The sequence below is a fragment of the Aotus nancymaae genome, unplaced genomic scaffold, assembly GCF_030222135.1.
Source record: "Aotus nancymaae isolate 86718 unplaced genomic scaffold, 86718_ANA_hifiasm-v0.15.2.pri h1tg000016l, whole genome shotgun sequence".
In the NCBI taxonomy this organism is placed as follows: Eukaryota; Metazoa; Chordata; class Mammalia; order Primates; family Aotidae; genus Aotus; species Aotus nancymaae.
Genome location: NW_026988428.1, coordinates 72,967,159 through 72,989,007, shown reverse-complemented (window position 1 = coordinate 72,989,007; position 21,849 = coordinate 72,967,159). Strand labels below are relative to the sequence as shown.

Below are 21,849 nucleotides of genomic sequence, written 5' to 3'. Positions count from 1 at the left end.
AGATTTGAATAGACATTTCCCCAAAGAAGATATACAAATGGCACATGAAAGATGCTCAACATTTTAAAATGCAAATCAAAACCACAGTGAGACTCCCTCATACCCATTAAGATGGTTACTATCAAATAAACAGAAAACAAGGCTGGGCGCAGTGGCTCACACCTGTAATCCTAACACTTTGGGAGGCCAAGGTGGGCAAATCACTTCAGCTCAGGAGTTTGAGACCAGCCTGGGCAACATGGTGAAACCTCATCTCTTTAAAAATTAGCCAAGCATAGTGGTGCACACTCGTGGCCCCAAACTAACTGGGAGGCTGAGGTGGGAGGATCATCTGAGTCTGGGAGGTCAAGGCTGCAGTGAGCTGTGGTCCTGCCACTGCACTCCAGCCTGGGTGACTGAGCAAGACCTGGTCTCCAAAAAAAAAAAAAACCCCAGAAAATAACCAGTGTTGGCCAGGCACAGTGGCTTATGCCTATAATCCCAGCACTTTCAGAGGCTGAGGCAGGAAGATTGCTTGAGCTCAGGAATTTGAGACCAGTCGGGAAAACATGGTAAAAACTCGTCTCTAAAAATAAAAAAATAAAATAAATAAAAAAAAAATATATATATATATATAATTAGCTGGGCATGGTGGTACATGCACGTAGTCCCAGCTACTTGGAGGCTGAAGTGTGAGGATCACCTGAGCCTGGGAGGTAAAGGCTGCAGTGAGCCAAGATCATGCCACTGCGCTACAGTCTGGGTGACAGAGCAAGACCCTGTCTCAAAAAAAAAAAAAAGCTTAAAAAAAAAGAAAATAACGGGTATTGGCAAGGATGTGGAGTAACCAAAACTCTTGTGCACTGCTGGTGGGAATATAAAACAGTATAGCCACTACAGAAAATAGTATGGCAGTTACTCCAAAAAATAAAAAGAGAATTACCATATGATCTACTTCTGGGTAGATACACAAAAGAATGAAAAGCAAGGCTTTGACCGGGCACAGTAGCACACACCTGTAATCCCAGCACTTTGGGAGGCTGAGGCAGGCTGATCACTTGGGCTTGGGAGTTGGAGGCTAGCCTGGGTAACATGGCAAAACCCTGTTTCTATAAAAATTACAGAAAAAATTAGCCAGGCATGTTGGCACACCTGTAGTCCCAGCTACTCAGGAGGCTAAGGTGGGCAGATTGCTTGAGTTCGGGAGGCAGAGGTTGCAGTGAGCTGAGATACACTGGTGGATGAATGGATAAACAAAATGTGGTACATACATATAATGGAACGTTGTTCAGTCTTAAAAATGAGGAAAATTCTGACACACGCTACAACATGGATGAACTCTGAAGATATTATGCTAAGTGAAATAAGCCCGATGTAACAAATACTGTATGACTCCACTTACATGAGGTACCTAGAATAGTCAAATTCATAGAGATGAAAAGTAGAATGGTGTGTGTCGCAGGGACTAGGGTAACGGGGATGCGGGAGCTACTGCTGAATGGGTACACAATTTCAGTTTAGGAATATGAACATGTTCTAGAAATGAATGGGGGTGACAGTTGTGCAACAATGTGAACATACTTAACACCACTGAACTGTACACTTCAGATGGCTAAAATGGTACATTTTATGTTATGTATATTTTACCCCCTGCCCCCCACTCCCAGCACACACACACAGAAGTGTACTGTAGTGCAACATGCAGTGTACTGCTCAGATTCCCCCTCAGGACCAAGACATTCATCTCCCAGAAGCTCAGTTCTTCTCTAAAAATTTCACTTGGCTCAAGGGGGCTTCCTCTCCCAAGTCTACACACCCTTCCTGGGGACAGCTTGCATCCTATGACTGGTCAATGCGGGGACACAAAACTTTGAGTCCTTTGCCGCTGAAAGGCCACCCTATCCTTAGTGCTCCCTATGGGGTTGGCTAAGGCCTCGCCTCTGTTACCATTGTATCTGTTCCTATTCTATCTGTGCCCAAATCTGCTCATAGCTATTATCACAGAGGGCTTCTCCCATAACTGCCCTGAAGGCAAATCTCCATCTTAGAGTCTGTTTCCTATGGAATACAACCTAAGAGAATTAATGTGGAGAAATTTATCTTTTTGAAAGTAATTTAAAGGGCTGGGCATGGTGGCTCACGCTTGTAATCCCAGCACTTTGAGAGGCTGAGGTGGGTGGATCACTTGAGGCCAGGAGTTGGAGACCAGCCTGGCTGACAGGGCAAAACGCTGTCTCTACTAAAAATACAAACATTAGCTAGGCATTGCAGTGCACACCTGTAATCCCAGCTACTCAAGAGGCTGAGGCATGAGAATCGCTTGAATCAGGAGGCAGAGGCTGCAGTGAGCCAAAACTGCACCACTGCACTCTAGCCTGGGCAACAGAGTGAGGCTGTCTCAAAAATAAATAAATAAAGTAATTTAAAGTTATAACGCCAACTTTTCCCCTCTCCTACTTGGTACCTGATTCTCAGTCGGTCATTTTCTGCGTAGAGGCGTAAAACATGTTCCCGTTCTTGGAAGAGGCAGACCTGCATATCACTTAGAGCTTTCTGCAATTCAGCAATCTCTTCCTCTCTCTGCTGTAAATCACATTCAAGTTTATGCTGCAAAAAAAAGAAACACAGTAAGATACCTGAAAGATACTGGGTTTCAATAGAGTATCTCTTACGGGACAGAGAGCAGTCTATTAATGTAGAAATATTCTGAAATAAATAATTTCACCAATACAGAATTCAAATGACAGCAATAGGCATGTATATGTAGACTGGAGTTTATTTATTTATTTATTGAGACCAAGTCTTATTTGTTTATTTATTCATATATACATACATACATATATATATATACTAAGTCTCACTCTTGCCCAGGCTGGAGTGCAATGGCACGATCTCAGCTCACTGCAACCTCCACCTCCCAGGTGATTCTCGTGCCTCAGCCTCCCGAGTAGCTGGAATTACAGATGCATGCCACCATGCCCAGCTAATTTTTGTATTTTTAGTAGAGACGGGGTTTTGCCATGTTAGCCAAGGCTGGTCTCAAGCTCCTGATTTCAAGTGATCCTCCCGCCTCGGACTCCCAAAGTGCTGGGATTACAAGCATGAGCCACCGTGCATGGCCTTGACTGGTGTTTAAAACCTACAGGATGAGTGTGAAGTTTGCACTTAACATCAAAGCTCTCACATCTTCCTTTTATGGACTATAGAATCCAGAATGCCATATGATTCACCTATTCTATCTATACTTTTTCTTTTTTTTTTTTTTTTTGAGACAGAGTCTTGCTCTGTCGCCCAGGCTGGAGCATGGTAGGATGATCTCAGCTCACTGCAACCTCCGCCTCCCAGGTTGAAGTGATTCTTCTGCCTCAGCTTCCCAAGTAGCTGGGATTATAGGTGCGCACCACCACGTCCAGCTAATTTTTGTATTTTTAGTAGAGATGGGGTTTTGCCACATTGGTCAGGCTGGCTTGAACTCTTGAGCTCAGGCAATCCACTCACCTTGGCCTGCCAAAGTGCTATGATTACAGGTGTGAGCCATACCTGGCCTATCCACACTTTTTTGGTAATGTTTTCTATATCATAAGCATTATTATTACATGTAGGAAAACAAGGATGAAAAGATATGATTCCTGTCTACAGAGCTAAGGAAATTCATGGGGAGAGAGGCAAATGATTAAAATAAAATCACTACTTAATGAAAGCATGCATGGTGGAATGGTGTGGGGGAAAGTGCGGCAGGAATAAAATTCTAAAATGTGTTTGGGAAGTCAAAGCACTACCACCAAAAAGCTGACACTTGACAGAGGAACAGAAGACTGGTAGAGGGATAAGCAGACGGTTGGTATTCTAAGAAAAGAGAGCAGGAAATAAGAACCATGAGAGAGCCTGATGTTGTTAGAAAGGAAGAAAATCTCGTCACATGCTACAACATGGACAAAACCTGAGGACGTTATGCTAAGTGAAGTAAGTCAGTCACAAAAAGAAAAACTACAGTATGATTTCACTCTATTCTAGATAAATCCTGCTCTATTTCCTATTTCTTTTTTCTTTTTTTTTTTTTTTGAAACAGAGTCTTGCTCTGTCACCCAGGCTGGAATGCAGTGGTGTAATCTCAGCTCACTGCAACCTCCACCTCCGGGGCGATTCTCCTGCCTCAGCCTCCTGAGTAGCTGGGACTACAGGTATGTGCCACCATGTCGAGCTAATTTTTGTATTTTTAATAGAGACAGGGTTTCACCATGTTGGCCAGGCTGGTCTCGAACTCCTGACCTCAGGTGATCCCCCTCAACCTCAGCCTCCCAAAGTGTTAGGATTACAGGTGTGAGCCACTGTGCCTGGCAAATACTGCTCTACTTCCAATCCATAGAAATAGCAAGTAAGATAGTGGTTACAGAGGGTGTGGGGAGAAATGAGGACCTGTTTAACGGGATGGAGTTTTGGTTTTTTAAGATGAAAAAGGTTCTGGAGATCAGTTGCACAACAATGTGAATATACTTAACACACCAGGAATGGCAGATCACTTGAGGCCAGCAGTTCAAGACCAGCCTGGCCAACATGATCAAACCCCATCTCTACTGAAAAAACAAAAATCAGCTGGGCATGGTGGCACATCCTATAATCCCAGCTACTTGGGAGGCTGAGGCACAGGAATCACTAAAACCCAGGAGGCCGAGGTTGCAGTGAGCTGAGATTGCACCACTGCACTCTAGCCTGGGTGAAAGAGAAAGACTCAATCTCAAAAAAAAATATGTGTATGTGTGTGTGTATATATATACACACACACACACACACTTAACATTACTGAACTGAACACTTAAAATTGATTAAGGTCATTAAAAATAATTTTATAAAGAAGGCTGGGCACAGTGACTCACTCCTATAATCCCGACACTTTGGGAGGTTAAGGTAGGAGGATGGCTTGAGCCCAAGGGTTCACAACCATCCTAGACTATAGAGTGAGATTCTGTCTCTGCAAAAAAATAAAAAATCTGGGCCAGGTGCAGTGGCTCACATCTGTAATCCCAGCACCTTGGGAGGCCAAGGTGGGTGGGCCATCTGAGGTCAGGAGTCGGAGACCAGCCTGGCCAACATGGTGAAATCCAGTCTCTACTAAAAATACAAAAATTAGCTCAGCGTGGTGGCGGGCACCTATAATCCCAGCTACTCAGGAGGCTGAGGCAGGAGAATTGCCTGAACCCAGTAGGCAGAGGTTGCAGTGAGCCGAGATCACACCACTACACTCCAGCTTGGGTGACAAGAGCAACACTTTGTCTCAAAATAAATAAATAAATAAATAAGCAAGCCAGGTGTGGTGGCTCACGCCTGTAATCCCAGCACTTTGGGAGGCTGAGGTGGGCAGATCATGAGGTCACAAACTAAGACCATCCTGGCCAATAAGGTGAAACCCCATCTCTACTAAAACTACAAAAATTAGCTGGGCATGGCAGCATGTGCCTGTAATCCCAGCTACTCGGGAGGCTGAGGCAGGAGAATTGCTTGAATCTGGGAGGCGGAGGTTGCAGTGAGCTGAGATTGCACCACTGAACTCCAGCCTGGTGACAGAGCTAGACTCTGTCTCTAAATAAATAAATAAGTAAGTAAGTAAGTAAGTAAATAAATAGCTGGCATGGTAGTACATGCCTGTAGTCCCAGCTACTTGTGAGGCTGAGGCAGGAGGATTGCTTGAGTCCAGGACTTTGAGGCTGCAGTGAGCTATGACCGCACCACTGTACTCCTGCCTGGGCAACAGAGCAAGACCTTAACTCAAAAAACAAAAAACGCAGAAGTCCACAGATACATACATAAGGTGATAAAAATGACAAGTAAATATTAACAACTGATTTGGAGAAAGGGACAGCATACAGGTCCACAGTGGAACTTACAAGGTTGGAAACACTTTTTTTGTAGAAACTGCAAAAAAAATTAGGCTAGGCATGGTGGCTCACCCTGAGTCCCAGTAAATATATTAGAGATGCTGCATCACTGTTATCTGGCAACCAGCCCCCATCCTGAGGCTATTCAGGAGCCCAAATGGAATGAACTACAATGTAGTTCACTGTATACATACATAACATGATAAAAATGACAAGTACATGTCCAAAAAAAAAAAGCATAATAAATTTGGACAACTACAAATATTTCAGTACTGCTAGAATGAAAAGTGTGAGGCCAACTGGGGATGTAAGAGGCCAGATCAGGTACTGGCAAGGAAGATGCTGTCTCAGTTTAAATGCAATTCTAGAGTCTGCATGAGCATCGTGGCAAGAGTGATGTAGGTGTGGGGATGGATTAAGCAATATTTAGGAAGCAGAATCAATAGGACTTGCCAAATGATTTCAGTGTAGGGAGCTTGGCAGAACCAGAGGCAATGATGCCAGTTACCAAGACAAAGAATAAAGAAAAAGTTAAGGAATGCAGAATGAAGGGAGGTGAAATGGTGGCAGTACATGTGTGGGTGGGGAAGGCGGGGTAGAGAAAGGAAGCTCAGGAGAAAAGTGAGTCAGGGTTAGTGATTTAACAGTCATCATCACATATGTAGTAGTGTAATATACAAGATCATTTACAGTCGAATCTGGAAGAACTCTGACATTTAAGAGTAAGGAAGGAGAGTTGTTCACGGACACAGAGATGAGCTGATCAGAGAGGTTAGATAGAAATCGTGAAAGAAAAATGACACAGAAATCAAGAAAGGAAGAAAATTTTAGAAAAGGAGAGGTCAAAAGTGACAAACCCTGCAACGGTCAAAAAAAGAAGAGACGAGTTTGGCAAAGAGGTACTTAGAGACCACAGAAGGCACAGTTTTAGTGGAGTGGCGAGGACAGAGATGAAACTGCAGTCGAGAAATTTCCCATTCAGTGAATGGGAAAGTTAAATGATTCTGGAAGTGTGACTGGGAAAAGAAAGAGCCATTTATATAAAAAGAGTAGCTAGAGAGAGAAGCACAATGAAGGAAGAGTTTTTAATTTTTCTTTTAAGTTGGAAAAAACTTCAGTATGTTTATATACTAAGAAGAAAAAGCTAACATCAAGCAAGAAGTTAAAAATACAACAGAAGGCCAGGCGCGGTGGCTCAAGCCTGTAATCCCAGCACTTTGGGAGGCCGAGGCGGATGGATCACGAGGTCAAGAAATCGAGACCATCCTGGTCAACATGGTGAAACCCCGTCTCTACTAATACAAAAAAATTAGCTGGGCATGGTGGCGCGTGCCTGTAATCCCAGCTACTCAGGAGGCTGAGGGAGGAGAATTGCCTGAACCCAGGAGGCGGAGGTTGCGGTGAGCCGAGATCACGCCATTGCACTCCAGCCTGGGTAACAACAGCGAAACTCCATCTCAAAAAAAAAAAAATACAACAGAAAGTGGAGAAAAATGATGGAGCAGGGTCTCTCAAGAGGAAAAAGGGATGAGGGCTACAGTAGGCATGGGATCAATGATCAATCCAGCTCAAATAGACAAAGATGCCTTGTTCCTGAAGCAGTAAGAAGATGGTCAGAAAGGCGACTACAGGCCAGGCGCCGTGGCTAACACCTGTAATCCCAGCACCTTGTTAGGCTGAGGTGGGAGGATTGCTTGAGCCCATAGGTTCAAGACCAGCCTGAGTAACATAGCGAGATCACGTCCCTACAACACATTTCTTTTTTTTGAGACAGGGTTTCAATCTGTCACCCAGGCTGGAGTGCAGTGGCGTAATCTCAGCTCACTGCAACCTCTGCCTCCCAGGTTCAAGCGATTCTCTGGCCTCAGCCTCCTGAGTAGCTGGGACTACAGGGACCCGCCACCGTGCCTGGCTAATTTTTTTCTATTTTTAGTAGAGACAGGGTTTCACCATGTTAGCCAGGATGGCCTAATCTCCTGACCTCATGATGTGCCCACCTCAGCCTCCCAAAGTGCTGGGATTACAGGCATGAGCCACTGTGCCCAGCCTCTACAACAAATTTTTTAAAAATTAGCAGGGCATGGTGGCGTGTGCCTGTAGTCCCAGCTGCTCGGGAGGCTGAGTGCGGGAGGATCACTTGTGCCTAGAAGTTAAAGGCTGCAGTGAGCCGTGATTGTGCCACTGCCCTCCAGCCTGGGTGACAGGGCAAGACCCTGTCTCAAAAAGCAAAAAACCAAACAAACAAAAACCAACCAAAGAAAAAAGAAAGGAAAGAAGAAGATGGATATGGAGGGACTGTGTGTAGACAAGCAGGAAGGATGCTGAGAGAGGAGCACTAAGAAGGGGTTGCAGGCTGGAGGTGAGGGTATGACACAGATGTGGAAGGAGAGGAAACCCAGGATGGACAGGTAGGAAAACTGTTATATGGTGGTTGAGGGTACAGCCGAATTTGTTTATATACTGATTGTTTTGTGACCTTTCAACAATAATGTTCTCAATCAGGAGTGACTTTGCACATACATACACCCATTCCAGAAATATCTGGCAATGTCTGGAGACTTTTTTTTTTTTTTTTTTTTGAGACAGAGCCTTGCTCTGTTGCCAGGCTGGAGCACAGTGGCACAGTCTCAGCTCACTGCAACCTCTGCCTCCTGGGTTCAAGTGATCCTTCCGTCTCAGCCTCCCGAGTAGCTGGGACTACAGGCGCGTGTCACCATGCCCGGCTAATTTTTGTAGTTTTAGCAGAGACAGGGTTTCACCATGTTGGCCAGGATGGTCTCGATCTCTTGACCTCGTGATCCACCCGCCTTGGCCTCCCACAGTGCAGGGATTACAGGTGTGAGCCACCATGCCCAGCCTGGAAACATTCTTGATTGTCGCAGCTGGGGGTGTTGTGCTACTGGTGTCTAGTGGGTAGAGGCCAGGGATGCTGCTAAACATCCTGTCATGCACAAGACAACCCCTCACAACAAAGAATCATCCAGGCCAAAATGTCAATAATGCTGCGGTCAAGAAATCCTGCTACAGGAGAACAGGTGGCAGAAAACTGGATGATCCCACAGCTAGGTTTTTGCTATACAGGTGGAGCAAAAGAATAATTGAGCGAGGAGTCATTTACAGGCAGTGCAGTTATTACCAAAGTAAAGCATCATGGGGTTTAGGTTTGAAGGACACGATGTCAGAGCTGTATGTAGCACTTAGAAAACCGAAAAGTCAGGAAGCTACGAAGGTAACAAAGTTAAGGACTAGTCAGGTATAAGATGAAAGAACTACAAGTACGAGAAATATGGAGATATCAGAATTTAAGATTTTAGAAGAAGAGCAGTTTTGGGGGTTATGATCCAAGGAGGGCCTGAAGGGCAGGTAGCTGGGCTGGGGAATAAAAAAGGAATATTTTTATAAAACATCTGCTTATGATACAAGCTTGTACTTCTATAGCGTCTCTAATTAATGAAGACTTCATCAGAGTTCCAAAAACGTGTGCATTGTCTCTTTACCTGTACTTCACAAGTTTCTTTGTAGAGTTCCAGTTTCTTCAATAAGTCCTCATTTTCTGCCTCACACTCAGCCATCTTCTTTTGATAATATTCCAGGAGCTCCTTAGAAGGACAGAGTTTGGCCAGGCGATCTTCTAGGGAAGGCAAGGGGGTTGACTCCAGTGAATCTGCCATTCCCCTCCTCTTGGTGGAATCCCTAATGGCAACACCACGTTTGGAGACAACTGTTCGCCTATGTGAAATTAGAAAGGAAATATTTATCACACTCTGTGAAAGTTTATGAGTTATAACTTTCTAAATAAAGGGGGGTTCTGTGTTCCTAAAATGCTTATAATTAAGGTGCTCATAAATTCGAAAGTTTGGCCAGGCATAGTGGCTCATGCCTGTAATCCCAGCACTTTAGGACGCCAAGGTGGGACAATCACTTGAGCCCAGGAGTTCAAGACCAGCCTGAGAAATACAGTGAAACCCTGTCTCTATATAAAAAAAAAAAAATCTTGAAAGTTTGATATTACATGATAGCAAATAATTTTATTAATTATCTTCCAAGTACTACTGGTTTAAAGCTAAATTCAAAATACATGTTAGAACCAGGAATGGTGGCACAGCTGAGTAGCTGAGCAGTCCCAACTACTCAGAGGGCTGAGGTGGGAGAACTGCTTGAGCCCAGGAGTTCCAGTCCACTCTGGGCAAGACCCTGTCTCTAAAAAAGTAAAAGTAAAATATATTAGAGACTAAAGAAATAACTTAAAAAAAATAGAATATAGGCCGGATGTGATGGCTCATGCCTGTAATCCCCACACTATGGGAGGCTGAGGTGGATGGATCATGAAGTCAGGAGTTTGAGACCAGCCTGGTCAACATGGTGAAACCCCGTCTCTACTAAAAATACAAAAACTAGCCGAGCATGGTGGCGTGTGCCTGTAATCCCTGTTGGAGGCTGAGGCAGGAGAATCGCTTGAACCTGGAGCAGAGGTTGCAGTGAGCCAAGATCATGCCACGGCACTTCAACCTGGCGACAGAACAAGACTCTGCCTCAAAAAAAAAAAAAAAGAATATAAACTAAGTGACACCATGTAGTAACAATTAGAAAATGCAGTACTATAAGATACATTGCAGGCCGGGCACAGTGGCTCATGCCTGTAATCCCACCACTTTGGGAGGTCAAGGCAGGCAGATTACTTGAGGTCAGGAGTTCAAGACCAGACTGGCCAACATAGTGAAACCCAGTCTCTACTAAAAATACAAAAATTAGCCGGGCGTGGTGGCGCATGCCTGTAATTCCAGCTACTTGGGAGGCTGAGGCAGGAGAGTTGCTTGAACCCAGGAGGCAGAGGTTACAGTGAGCTGAGATTGCACCACTGCACTCCAGCTTGGGTGACAGAGTGAGACGCTGTCTCAAAAAACAAGACAAAGAAAAAACAAAAAAAGGAAAATTGCAGGCCAGGCACAGTGGCTCATGCCTGTAATCCCAGCACTTTGGGAGGCTGAGGCAGTTGGATGGCCTGAGATCAGGAGTTTGAGACCAGCCTGACCAACATGGTGAAACCCCATCTCTACTAAAAGTATAAAAAGTAGCCAGGTGTGGTGGTGCATGCCTGTAATCTCAGCTACTTGGGAGGCTGAGGCAGGAGAATCGCTTGAGCCTGGGAGGTGGAGGTTACAGTGAGCCAAGACTGCACTACTGCCTTCCAGCCTGGGCAAAATAGGGAGACCCTGTCTCAAAAAAAAAAAAAAAAAAAAGAAACAAACATACTGCAATGGGAACAATCACATCGGATGCTAATCTCTAACATCTGAGACATCTGAATTGCACAGACTAGAACTAGATGTTATAAGTGGCAAAAGACTCTGATCAAAGGCTGGACATGGCTGGGCATGGTGGCTCACGCCTATAATCCCAGCACTTGGGGAGGCTGAGGCAGGTGGATCACCTGAGGTCAGCTCAAAGCTAGTCTGGTCAGCATGGTGAAACCCCATCTCTACTAAAAACACAAAATTAGCAGGGCTTAGTGGTGCAGGCCTGTAATCCCAGCTACTCGGGAGGCTGAGGCAGGAGAATCATGTGAACCTGGGAGATGGAGGCTGCAGTGAGCCAAGATTGTGCCATTACACTCCAGCCTGGACAACAAGAGTGAAACTCCACCTTAAAAAAAAAAAAAAAAAAAAGGTCATGCATGGTGGTTTATGCTTGTAATCCCAGCATTTTGGGAGGCCAAAGTGGGCAGATCATGAGGTCAGGAGTTTTGAGACCAGCCTGACTAACATGGTGAAACCCTGTCTCTACTAAAAATACAAAAATTAGCCGGGCATGATGGCATGCGCCTGTAGTCACAGCTACTCAGGAGGCTGAGGCAGGAGAATCGCCTGAACCTGGGAGTTGGAGGTTGCAGTGAGCCTATACACCAGCCTGGGCAACAAGAGGAAAACTACGTCTCAAAAAAAAAAAGGGTGGACCTGAAATTTTTGTTTGTTTGCTTCTAGCAAACAAGACTTGAGCTAAAACAATGGAAGTGAGAAAACAAATAGTACAGAAGAAGAGTAACCCTCATGTGAAAATAAATCCAGCTTGGTTGTCTACAATTTACAACATAACAAAACAGACAGCAGAGTGAAGAAACTATACCAGAAGCTCTGAGTTGTAGTTAATATATGTGCTTACTTCTAATAAATAAGCATGAAGATATTAAAATTTGTCAACTTGTATGAAGAAAACCTTAGACATTTTCCCAATCATTAAAAACTTGTGAGAGAAATACTATTTTACATAACATTTTTTTTTTTTTGAGATGGAGTCTTGCTCTGTTGCCCAGGCTGGAGTGCAGTGGTGTGATCTCAGCTCACTACAACCTCTGCCTCAGCCTTCCGAATAGCTGGGATTACAGGTGCACGCCACCATGCCTGGCTAATTTTTGTATTTTTTTGGTAGAGACGGGGTTTCACCATGTTGGCTAATCTCAAACACCTGACCCTGTGATCTGCCCGCCTCAGCCTCTCAAAGTGCTGGGATTACAGGCGTGAGCCACAGTGCTCGGCCTACTTAACAGTTCATATTTTCTTTTCTTTTTCTTTTTTTTTTTTTTTTTTGAGATGAAGTCTTACTCTGTCACCCAGGCTGAGTGCAGTGGCACGATCCAGGCCCACTGCAACTTTCACCTCCTGGGTTTAAGTGATTCTCCTGCCTCAGCCTCCCGAGTAGCTTGGATTATAGGCGCCTGCCATCATGCCTGGCTAATTTTCGTATTTTTAGTAGATGTAGGGTTTCACCATGTTGGCCAGGCTGGTCTTGAACTCTTGACCTCAAGTGATCCACCCATCTTGGCCTCCCAAAGTACAGGGATTATAGGTGTGAGCCACCGCGCCCAGCCAACATTTCATATTTTCTAAAAGGGGTTGTCTCAGGCTGGGAGCAGTGGCTTAATGCCTGTAATCCCAACACTTTGGGAAGCTGAGGCGGGAGGATTGCTTGAGCCCAGGAGATCAAGGCTGCAATGAGCTATGATTGCACCACTGCACTCCAATCTGGGCAACAGAGTGAGACTCTGTCTCAAAAAAAAAGAAAAAGAAAAAAAAAACTTTAGGAAGTACGTTTCCAATACCTTTCCAGTTCCTATGCTAACTAAGATTCAGGCTATACAAGTCTTGATTTCTTATTTTAACAAGTTGAAAATAAGCAAATGTCTTACTTTCTGCAGACAGGGGTGTGTGTTGGGGTAAAGTTCATGCCGTCTTTTTCACACCTATCAAATACACAAAAATTCATAATGAGGGGCCAAGAACAGAAAAATAAAAACAGTACAGGATGTATAGACTAGTTCCCTCTTCAACATCATCATATTTGCCTCTTGGAAAGAACTTAATGTTTTAAAATGTAGTTTTCTTTAAAGTGTCTCCAAATCCTGAAATTCATGCCTTTTGAATTTTCAAAAGGTACTCCTCATAATTATTTTCAAATAAAAATCAGAATGGTATTAAATATTTAAATGGATAAGCATACAAAGGAAAAAAGGTCTCCCTGTTATCTGCAACAAAGAAAAACAAACCTACAGTCTTTTCCTTGAAGTTATAGGATAGAAGAGGGAGATGAAGAGAAGTCTCTAATAAGCAAGAAACAGTACATACAGTCAGGTGCAGTGGTCCACACCTATAGTCCCTGCTACTCACGAGGCTGAGGAGGGAGGATCATTTAGGCCCAGGAGGCCAGCCTCAGCAACATATTGACTTCCCCTGCCCCACTCCCCTCTCCAAAGAAGGAAGTAGTAAATGGAAGTTAAGGTAGTGTACCCACTATATTGAATTTAAAATGAATACAAAGCCATTGATGCTATCTTTATTTCACATGCTTTCTCTAGCATCTTGAGCAAAAGAAAAAAAATTACTTATAAACTTTAAAAGTCTCTTCACAATCTCCATCTCAATTCATAATGCAAGCTCTTGAGCTCCTGTACTTTAAACAATCTTATTATAGAAATTTTCATGGGGAGAGATAACATGGGGAGAAATGTCAGATATAGTATGCACCTAAAGTAAAATAAATACATTAAAAAAAAAAAGAAATTTTCAGGAATATAAACCTCATGGCTGGAAAGGGAATATCATACCATGTTACATGATTGACACACAAGAGAGAGAGAGAGAGAGAGAGAGAGAAAGGGGAAGAGGGGAAGAGAGGCTGATTTTTTATTGCTTTGGTGAAAGCTTTCTTATCAAGCATACTCTGTCAACCCCTTCTGATTCTGAGCAAGTCAGATGATGTTCTGTTATGTTCTTCTACCTGGTATAATCTGCTTAAAATCTTCAGTCCTTTGGGAAAGAATTTTGTGAAAAAGTATCAAAAGAGATCATTGCCATTGTTACTGCCATACACCATTTTCCTGCTCAGAACCCCACAGTGCCTCTCTCCCTGATACCTTCAAAGTTTTCTTTGTTTGGCTTCCAGGGAACTTCTTCCTGGTTGTCCCCTTTCCTTACTGGTCATTACTCATTGCTTTGGTGATCTCCTGAAGTATCACGGCTTTAAGTAGCATATACACATTAGGGTTTTCAAATTGATGCCTCAGTCCTTACTCTGCCTTCTGCTCTGACTCACACACCTAACTGCCTACTCCGTCTCTCCATGTGAATGTCTAGCAGGTTTCCCAAGCTTGTCAAGTGTAAAACTGAGCTCCTGATACCTACCTCCCACCACCAAAACTTGCTCTTCTCTTAGAATTCTACATTCCAGTAAATACTAATTCTATGCTGCCAGTTGTTTATGACAAACAAACAAACAAACGTGGTTGGAGAAATTTTACTCCTCTCTTTGTCTTACATGCCACACACACCCATTAGCAAATCCTACTAGCTAGCACATCAAAACAGCTAGAATCTGACAACTACTTACCACCTATGCCCTCATAGCCCTGGTTCAGCCCAGTTTTTTGCTTTTGTTTTTTTTTATATACAGGGTCTTGCTCTGTCACCCACGTTGGAGTCCAATGGTGCAATCTTGGCTCACTGCCACCTCCACCCCCCTGAGGTTCAAGTGATTCTCCTGCTTCAGCCTCCCTCTGGAGTAGCTGGGATTACAGGCACATGACACCAAGCCCCAGTAATTTTTGTATTTTTAGTAGAGATGGGGTTTCACCATGTTGGTTAGGCTGGTCTCGAACTCCTGACCTCAGGTAATTCACCCACCTCGGTCTCCCAAAGTGCTGGGATTACAGGCGTGAGTCACCACACTCTGCCCCCCTTCCACTTTCAACCTCATCCCTTACAGTATATTCTCAACACATTAATGTATATATCAAAACACAAAACTCCCTTGCCCAAAAGCCTCCAATGACTTTCATCTTACTCAGAAAGTCAAGGTCTTTAAAATTGGCTACAAGGTCCTATATGATCTGGCCAACCCCATTACTTTTGTGACCTTACCTAGTACTCTTCTCCTTATTCACTGCTGCAAAAACACTGGCCTCTTTGCTGTTCTTCAAACACAGGCACATTTCTACTTCAGAGTCCCTATACCCGTGTAGTTCTCTTTGCTATGATGTTCTTTCCTCATTTATCTATGTGGCTTACTCCCTTCTCCTCCTTCAGAGCTAAAATGTCACTTTCTTGATGAAGTCTTTCCTGACCATTCCACCACCCTCATCCATCTTCTCTGCTTTACTTTTCTCCATAACACTTATAACCTTGGCTGGGTGAAGTGGCTTACTCCTGTAATCTCAGCACTTTGGGAGGCCAAGGCAGATAGACTGCTTGAGTCCAGGAGTTTGAGACCAGCCCGGGCAACATGGCAAAACCCTGTCTCTACAGAAAATTAGCCAGATATGGTGGAATGTGCCTGTAGTCCCAGTTAAACGGGAGGCTGTGGTAGAAGGATCGTCTGCACTGGGAGGCCAAGGCTGCAGTGAGCCATCAGCATGCCATTGCAGTCCAGCTTGGGTGACAGAGAGAAGAAAAAAAGTCAAACACTTATAAACATCTATCTAATATTTAATGTCTGTCTCTCCACACTGTAATATGCAAACTCACTAAGGGCAGGGGTTTTTATCTATTATGTTTACTGCTGTATCCCTAGTAACTTAAATAGTGCCTGGCTCATAATAAGTATTTAATAAATATTTACTGAACACACACACACACACATTAATTCTCAATATGAATCTGAAAGACTATTAAACATCCTTTTCTTCTGCTGGGCAGTCTACTCAATCCAGCTAAAAAATCTGTTTCTGGTTCTCTCATCCCATTTGCTTTCTTCTACAGTCAACGCTTCAAATATGCCATCTTTATTCTTCTAATTCTCTCCTTTAAAATGATTACTCTTCTCCTCCAAACCCACCTCCTTCCAAAATACTTCTCCAGATTGGGCCAATTTGCCTCTCGTCAAAATACTCTAGAAAATAAAAACTATTGGATTGGCATGGTAGGATTATGGGTAACATTTTTTTTTAAATAGCTTTATGGAAATTTAATTTGTATATACCATTAAATGCATTCAAAGCATACAATTCAATGTTTTTTAGTATATTCACAGATACGTGCACCTATGACCAGAGTCCATTTCAGAAGTTTCAACACTTCAAGAAAAAACCCTGTGTCCTTCAGCTATCACCCCAGTCTCCCAGCCCTACGCAACCACTAATCTACTGTCTCTACAAATGTCCCTATCCTGGACTTTCCTATAAATGGAATCATTTAGTACATGGTCTTTTGTGACTGGCTTCTTTCACTTAGCACAATGTTTTCAAGGTTCAACTATGTTGCACCATGTATCAGTACTTCATCTCTTTTTGCAGCTGAATAAAATTCCATTGTATGGATATTGATGACAACTTGAAGCTAAATTTCACTGTTCCAAAACCATTTAAAAGTAATTTGAGGCTGGGTGCAGTGGCTCACACCTGTAATCCCAGCACTTTGGGAGGCTGAGGTGGGCAGATTGCCTGAGCTCAGGAGTTCGAGACCAGCCCGGGCAACACAGTGAAACCCCGTCTCTACTAAAATACAAAAAAATTAGCCGGGTGTGGTGGTGTGCACCAGTAGTCCCAGCTACTCAGGAGGCTGAGGCAGGAGAACTGCAAGAACCCAGGAAGTGGAGGTTGCAGTGAGCCAAGATTGCACCACTGCACTCCAGCCTGGGCGACAGAGCGAGACTCTGTCTCAAAAAAAAAAAAAAGAGTAATTTGAAACTTTAAAAGAGTCTTCTAACAACCTGCAGCCCTCTTCTCCTTCATAATGACTGTCCTCACTATTGCACATGTCCACAAATAAAGCTGTCTACACTCACCTCTCTGGCTGCAAGACGGGGCCTTGCTACGTTGCCTAGGCTGGCCTTGAACTCCTGGACTCAAACAATCCTCCTGCCTCAGCCTTCCAAAGTGCTGAGATTATAGGCATGAGCCACCGAGCCAGGCCTCAGGCTTCTACTATGACATCTAACCGAACTCTTATTGGTCAGCAGACATCCAAATTAATAAATTCAATTGCTCTTTTCTGTTTCTATCCTCCTTCATCCAACAGTTACTCCTTCACTTGTATGCTTAATTCAATAGTGCTAACTACCCTTTATTAATTAATTAATTTATTTATTTATTTATTGAGATGGAGTCTTACTCTGTCATCCAGACTAGAGTTCAGTGGCATGATCTTGGCTCACTGCAACCTCCACCTCCCAGGTTCAAGTGATTCTCCTGACTTAGCTGGGATTACAGGTGCCTGCCACCACAACTGGCTAATTTTTTGTATTTTTAGTTTCAGTATGTTGGCCAGGCTGGTCTCGAACTCCTTACATCAGATGATCTAACCTGCCTCTGCCTCCCAAAGTTTGGGATTACAGGCGTGAGTCACTGTGCCTGGTAGTGCCAACTACACTTTAAAAATATATTGCTTTGGCTGGGCATGGTGGCTCACGTTTGTAATCCCAACACTTTGGGAGGCCAAGGCCAGCAGATTGCTTTAGCCCAGGAGTTGAGCCTGGGTAACACGGCAAGAACTCATCTCTACAAAAAATGTAAAAATTAGCGGGGCACTGTGGCACATCTGTAGTCCCAGCTGCTTGGTGTGAGGATCACTTCAGCTTGGGGGTTCGAGGCTGCAGTGAGCAGTGATTGTGCCACTGCAGTCTAGCCTGGACAATACAGCAAGTCCCTGTCTCAAAAAAAATTAAAATAGGCTGGGTACGGTGGCTTATGCCTTCTAATCTCAGCACTTTGGGAGGTCAATGTGAGTGGATGGCTAGAGGTCAGGAGTTCAAGAGCAGCCTGGGCAACATGGTGAAACCTTGTCTCTACAAAAATTACAGAATTAGCTAGGTGTGGTGGCACGTGCCTATAGCCTCAGCTATTCAGGAGTCTGAGGCAAGAGGATTGCTTGAGCTTGGGAGGCAGAGGCTGCACTGGGCTGAGATTGCCCCACTGGTCTCCAGCCTGGGCAACAGAGTGAGACCTTTTCTGAAAATAATAATAATAATAAAAATAAATATTGCTTTGTAGTTGAGACAGTGGGCTCTGAAATCAGACTAGGGATTGAGTTAAAGCTCCGCCTCTTATTAGTGGTGTACCTCAGGCAAGTTATACTCTAAATTTCAGTTACTTCTGTGTCATAGGTTGGTGTAAGTATTAAAAGACATAATGAATATAGAGCCAAGTGACAGTGTTTGACACATATATAAGCACTCAACAAAGGCGGACTATTATTATTATTGACAATTTTACTCTCTTGGTTCAAAAGGTTCTGTCTTCAACTTCACCATTTCCTCTAACCATTTATTTGGGAACATCATTATTTCTCCTGTTTTTATGACTAACTCTATCATTTTTTTTTTTTTGAGATGGAGTCTCGCTCTGTCGCCCAGACTGGAGTGCAGTGGCGTGACCTGGGCTCACTGCAACCTCCCCCTCCAAGGTTCAAGCAATTTCTGCCACAGTCTCCCAAGTAGCTGGGACTACAAGCACATGCTACTATGCCTGGCTAATTTTTGTATTTTTTTTTTAGTAGAGACGGAGTTTTACCATGTTGGTCAAACTGACCTCGAACTCCTGACCTCACAATCTGCCCGCCTCAGCCTCCCAACGTGCTGGGATTACAGGCATGAGCCACCCTGCCAGACTATTAATTCTATCATCTAAAACACTAGAGTAAGCAACAATTACATGTTGAATAAATAAATGACATCTTTTTCAAGCTCTTAATTTGAATTAACATAAACATACTGGACATTTTCACCTATAGTCTCATTAGCGCTTGAAATGTTTAACTTAAAAAAGAAATCACTCAGATTTTTTTTTAGCACCTCAAAGCTAACATTTAAATGTGCCCCTTCTACTTTCCTATTTTAGTTACTAATTCAGCGTTTCCAAGCAACCTGGAGTTGGCAACTTAAATTCATCATTTGATTACTCATTCTCCTGAACCTCCTGTCTGACCATATGAATATCTTATATATTTTATCTGCAAAATGACCATGTTAATTCAGAATCTCAATACTTCCTACCCACACCACTACAACAGCTTAACTAATGGTTCAATCTACTCCTTGCCTCTCCTGGACCATTTTCTTTAATAAAATTCATCAGTAGCACCTCATAGCCTAAAGCATTAAATCAAATTTGTTAGCCTAAAATTAATGGCTTTCTACATAAGGGTCAAACCTCTTTCTCGCCTTATTTCCCTCTACTCCCCTAAATGTACCGTTTCCTGATAACTTCCCCCCTCTATACCTTTGTTTATGAGCTTCCCTCTAGCTGGAACACAGCTCCCTCAACAACCCTCATAATTTCAGTTAACAAAATCTAGTCTGTACATGAAAACTCATCTTAAATACCACCTCTTTTATCTCTATCCTGAGTCTCTCCGTTCAAAATGATTTAGCAAAAATGATCTACCTGCAAAAGAACTGCCTTTGAAATTCTCTACAATTAAACATATTAGAGTTCTTTATTGCTATCGTTTCTCCCAGGATGGCGTGCGTTCCCTGCAGATAGAAACCGTGTTACTCTTCAGCGCCTCTCCCAAAACAATGCCCTTGTTTATAGGTAAATTAACGGGTTTCAGCTAGCTTCTATGCACCTATCTCTGATATCCTTGCTTAGGTACACTCTTATAGCTTGTCTATTAACAATTAACATTTGTGTAGCACTTTGAATTTTTTTCTTTTAGCCCTGTAACAACCTGTGGAATTTATTTGATTTATTTCCACAACTGTTAAGTACTTTTATTATCCCTTATTTTACAAATGAGGAAATTGAAGCTTAGACCAGCGTAGGGTGAACGTATACAGGGACCCACCTCCAGGACTCCGAATCTTGTACTCCTTTTTCCAATTCATCCCATTCTCGACTCCCTCACTGCTCCAGGTCCCAACCCTCCAGCACTCGCGAGGTCTCTCCCTTTGCAGATTCGAACTTTCCTCTCCCGGTCCCCAGCCCCTCCGCAGACCCCAGATTCCAGGCCCACGTCCCTCTCCTCCGCACTGCTTCCGCAGGTATTTCTCCCTCACCAGATTTTCTTCCCAAGGCCTCTTCCCTAACCCCTTCACCCCAGACCCGAAACTCTGTACTCACGACACACTTAAGTCTCCGAGTCAGGGAACTCAACCGAAAAATAAAAGTCAAACCAAGGAGCGTCACGGCGCCACTGAACGTCCCTGAATCTGTCCAATCGCGCAGCAGCTTACACGGCCCTTTAGACTACGCACCAATGGTAAGGGGCTTCACATAGAGGCCATTTTCCCCATCTCGCCCCTCCTCGCGATGTTCCTCGCCGCGCGGTGGTCGCTGGGAAATGTAGTTTTTCTTCTGCTTGCTGCTTCGCGCGCGGCGATGCAGCGGAGCTGCAACCCGCTCCTCCACGTACGGGTAGTGTGATGTTTGGGGTCAGAAGGCACCACTTCTGGTCACCCCCACTTAAGATTACTAAACTGCTTTGAGCTCAGGTACTTCCGCGTTCATGGTGTATATAGGTTGTAATTTACAAGCATGTCAAGAAGATAAACATTCTAAGAAAAGTTTCTTCCTCCATTGAGCCAGGATAGGACCTGAGGTTCAGTTTCTACGGTCAGGGGATTATGTATTCAAATTCTACTGTTTGTTCCATAGCAGACACTGCTTCCTTTTCCGGAGAAATGTAAGACAATGGGCTTTAATCGTCAAAGCAAGTTAAAAATCCATTATGGTCTCATCTTTCCAGAAAGCAAGGTGTAAAGGTCGGGGAAGAGGCACTTTCATCTCAAAATTGCAGCTACCTGTATGGAAAAGCTGGGGCCCTTCACTAGTATGAGTCCTAAGGATGTCTAAATGAAACGTGCATCTGCTACAGGCTAACTTTCCTTTATTGCGCTTCACAGATAACTGATTTTGCAAATGGAAGGTTTGTGGCCACTGCATAGAACCAAATCTGTCTGCGCCATTTTTCCTACAGCACAGGCTTACTATGTGTCTCTGTGCCACATTTGGGTAGTTTTCACACTATTTCAAAGTTTTTCATAATTATTGTATATGTTATGCTGATCTGTTATCTTTTTATTACTATTGTAATTGTGTAGGAGCACCATGAACCATGCCCATATAAGATGGCAAACTTAATTCATAAATGTTGTGGATGTTTTGACTGCTCCACAGACCGGCAGTCTTCCTGCTTTTCTCCTTCTCTTCCTGCTTCCTTATTCCTGTGATACAACAATATTGAAATTAGACCAATTAGCAACCCTACAGTGGGGTTCAAGTGGAAGGAAGAGTCACACATCTCTTTAAATAAAAAGCTGAAAATGATTAAGCTCAGTGAAGAAGGCATGTTGAAAGCCGAGACAGGATGAAAGCGTCTTCTTGCACCAAACAGCTAAGTTGTGAATGCAAAGGAAAAGTTTTTGAAGGAAATTAAAAGTGCTACTCCAGTAAACACACAAATGATAAGAAAGTGAAACAGATATTGCTGATACAAAGAAAGTTTGAGTGATCTGGATAGAAGATCAAACCAGCCACAACATTCCCTCAAGTCAAAGCCTAATGTGGAGCCCT

General features: G+C 43.6%; 1 protein-coding gene across 6 annotated transcripts in view; it reads right to left on the bottom strand.

Moving 5' to 3' along the window:
* The window catches only part of LOC105707862 (coiled-coil domain-containing protein 77), a 45,535-nt gene extending 25,059 nt beyond the window's left edge, over positions 1-20,476 (bottom strand). Inside the window, exons 1-4 of one of the 6 annotated variants that reach the window (XM_064377632.1) lie at positions 20,398-20,470; positions 13,036-13,089; positions 9,350-9,581; positions 2,437-2,586 (exon numbers count right to left, since the gene is read on the bottom strand). In XM_064377632.1, the coding sequence (XP_064233702.1) occupies positions 2,437-2,586; positions 9,350-9,581; positions 13,036-13,073 (420 nt within the window). In that variant the 5' untranslated portion in view covers positions 13,074-13,089; positions 20,398-20,470. Of the gene's footprint in view, positions 1-2,436; positions 2,587-9,349; positions 9,582-11,420; positions 11,496-13,035; positions 13,090-20,122; positions 20,378-20,397 lie in introns of those variants that run through there. The other 5 variants (XM_064377633.1, XM_064377631.1, XM_064377634.1 and 2 more) reach the window with 5 other exon arrangements.
* Positions 20,477-21,849: the final 1,373 nt, after the last annotated feature.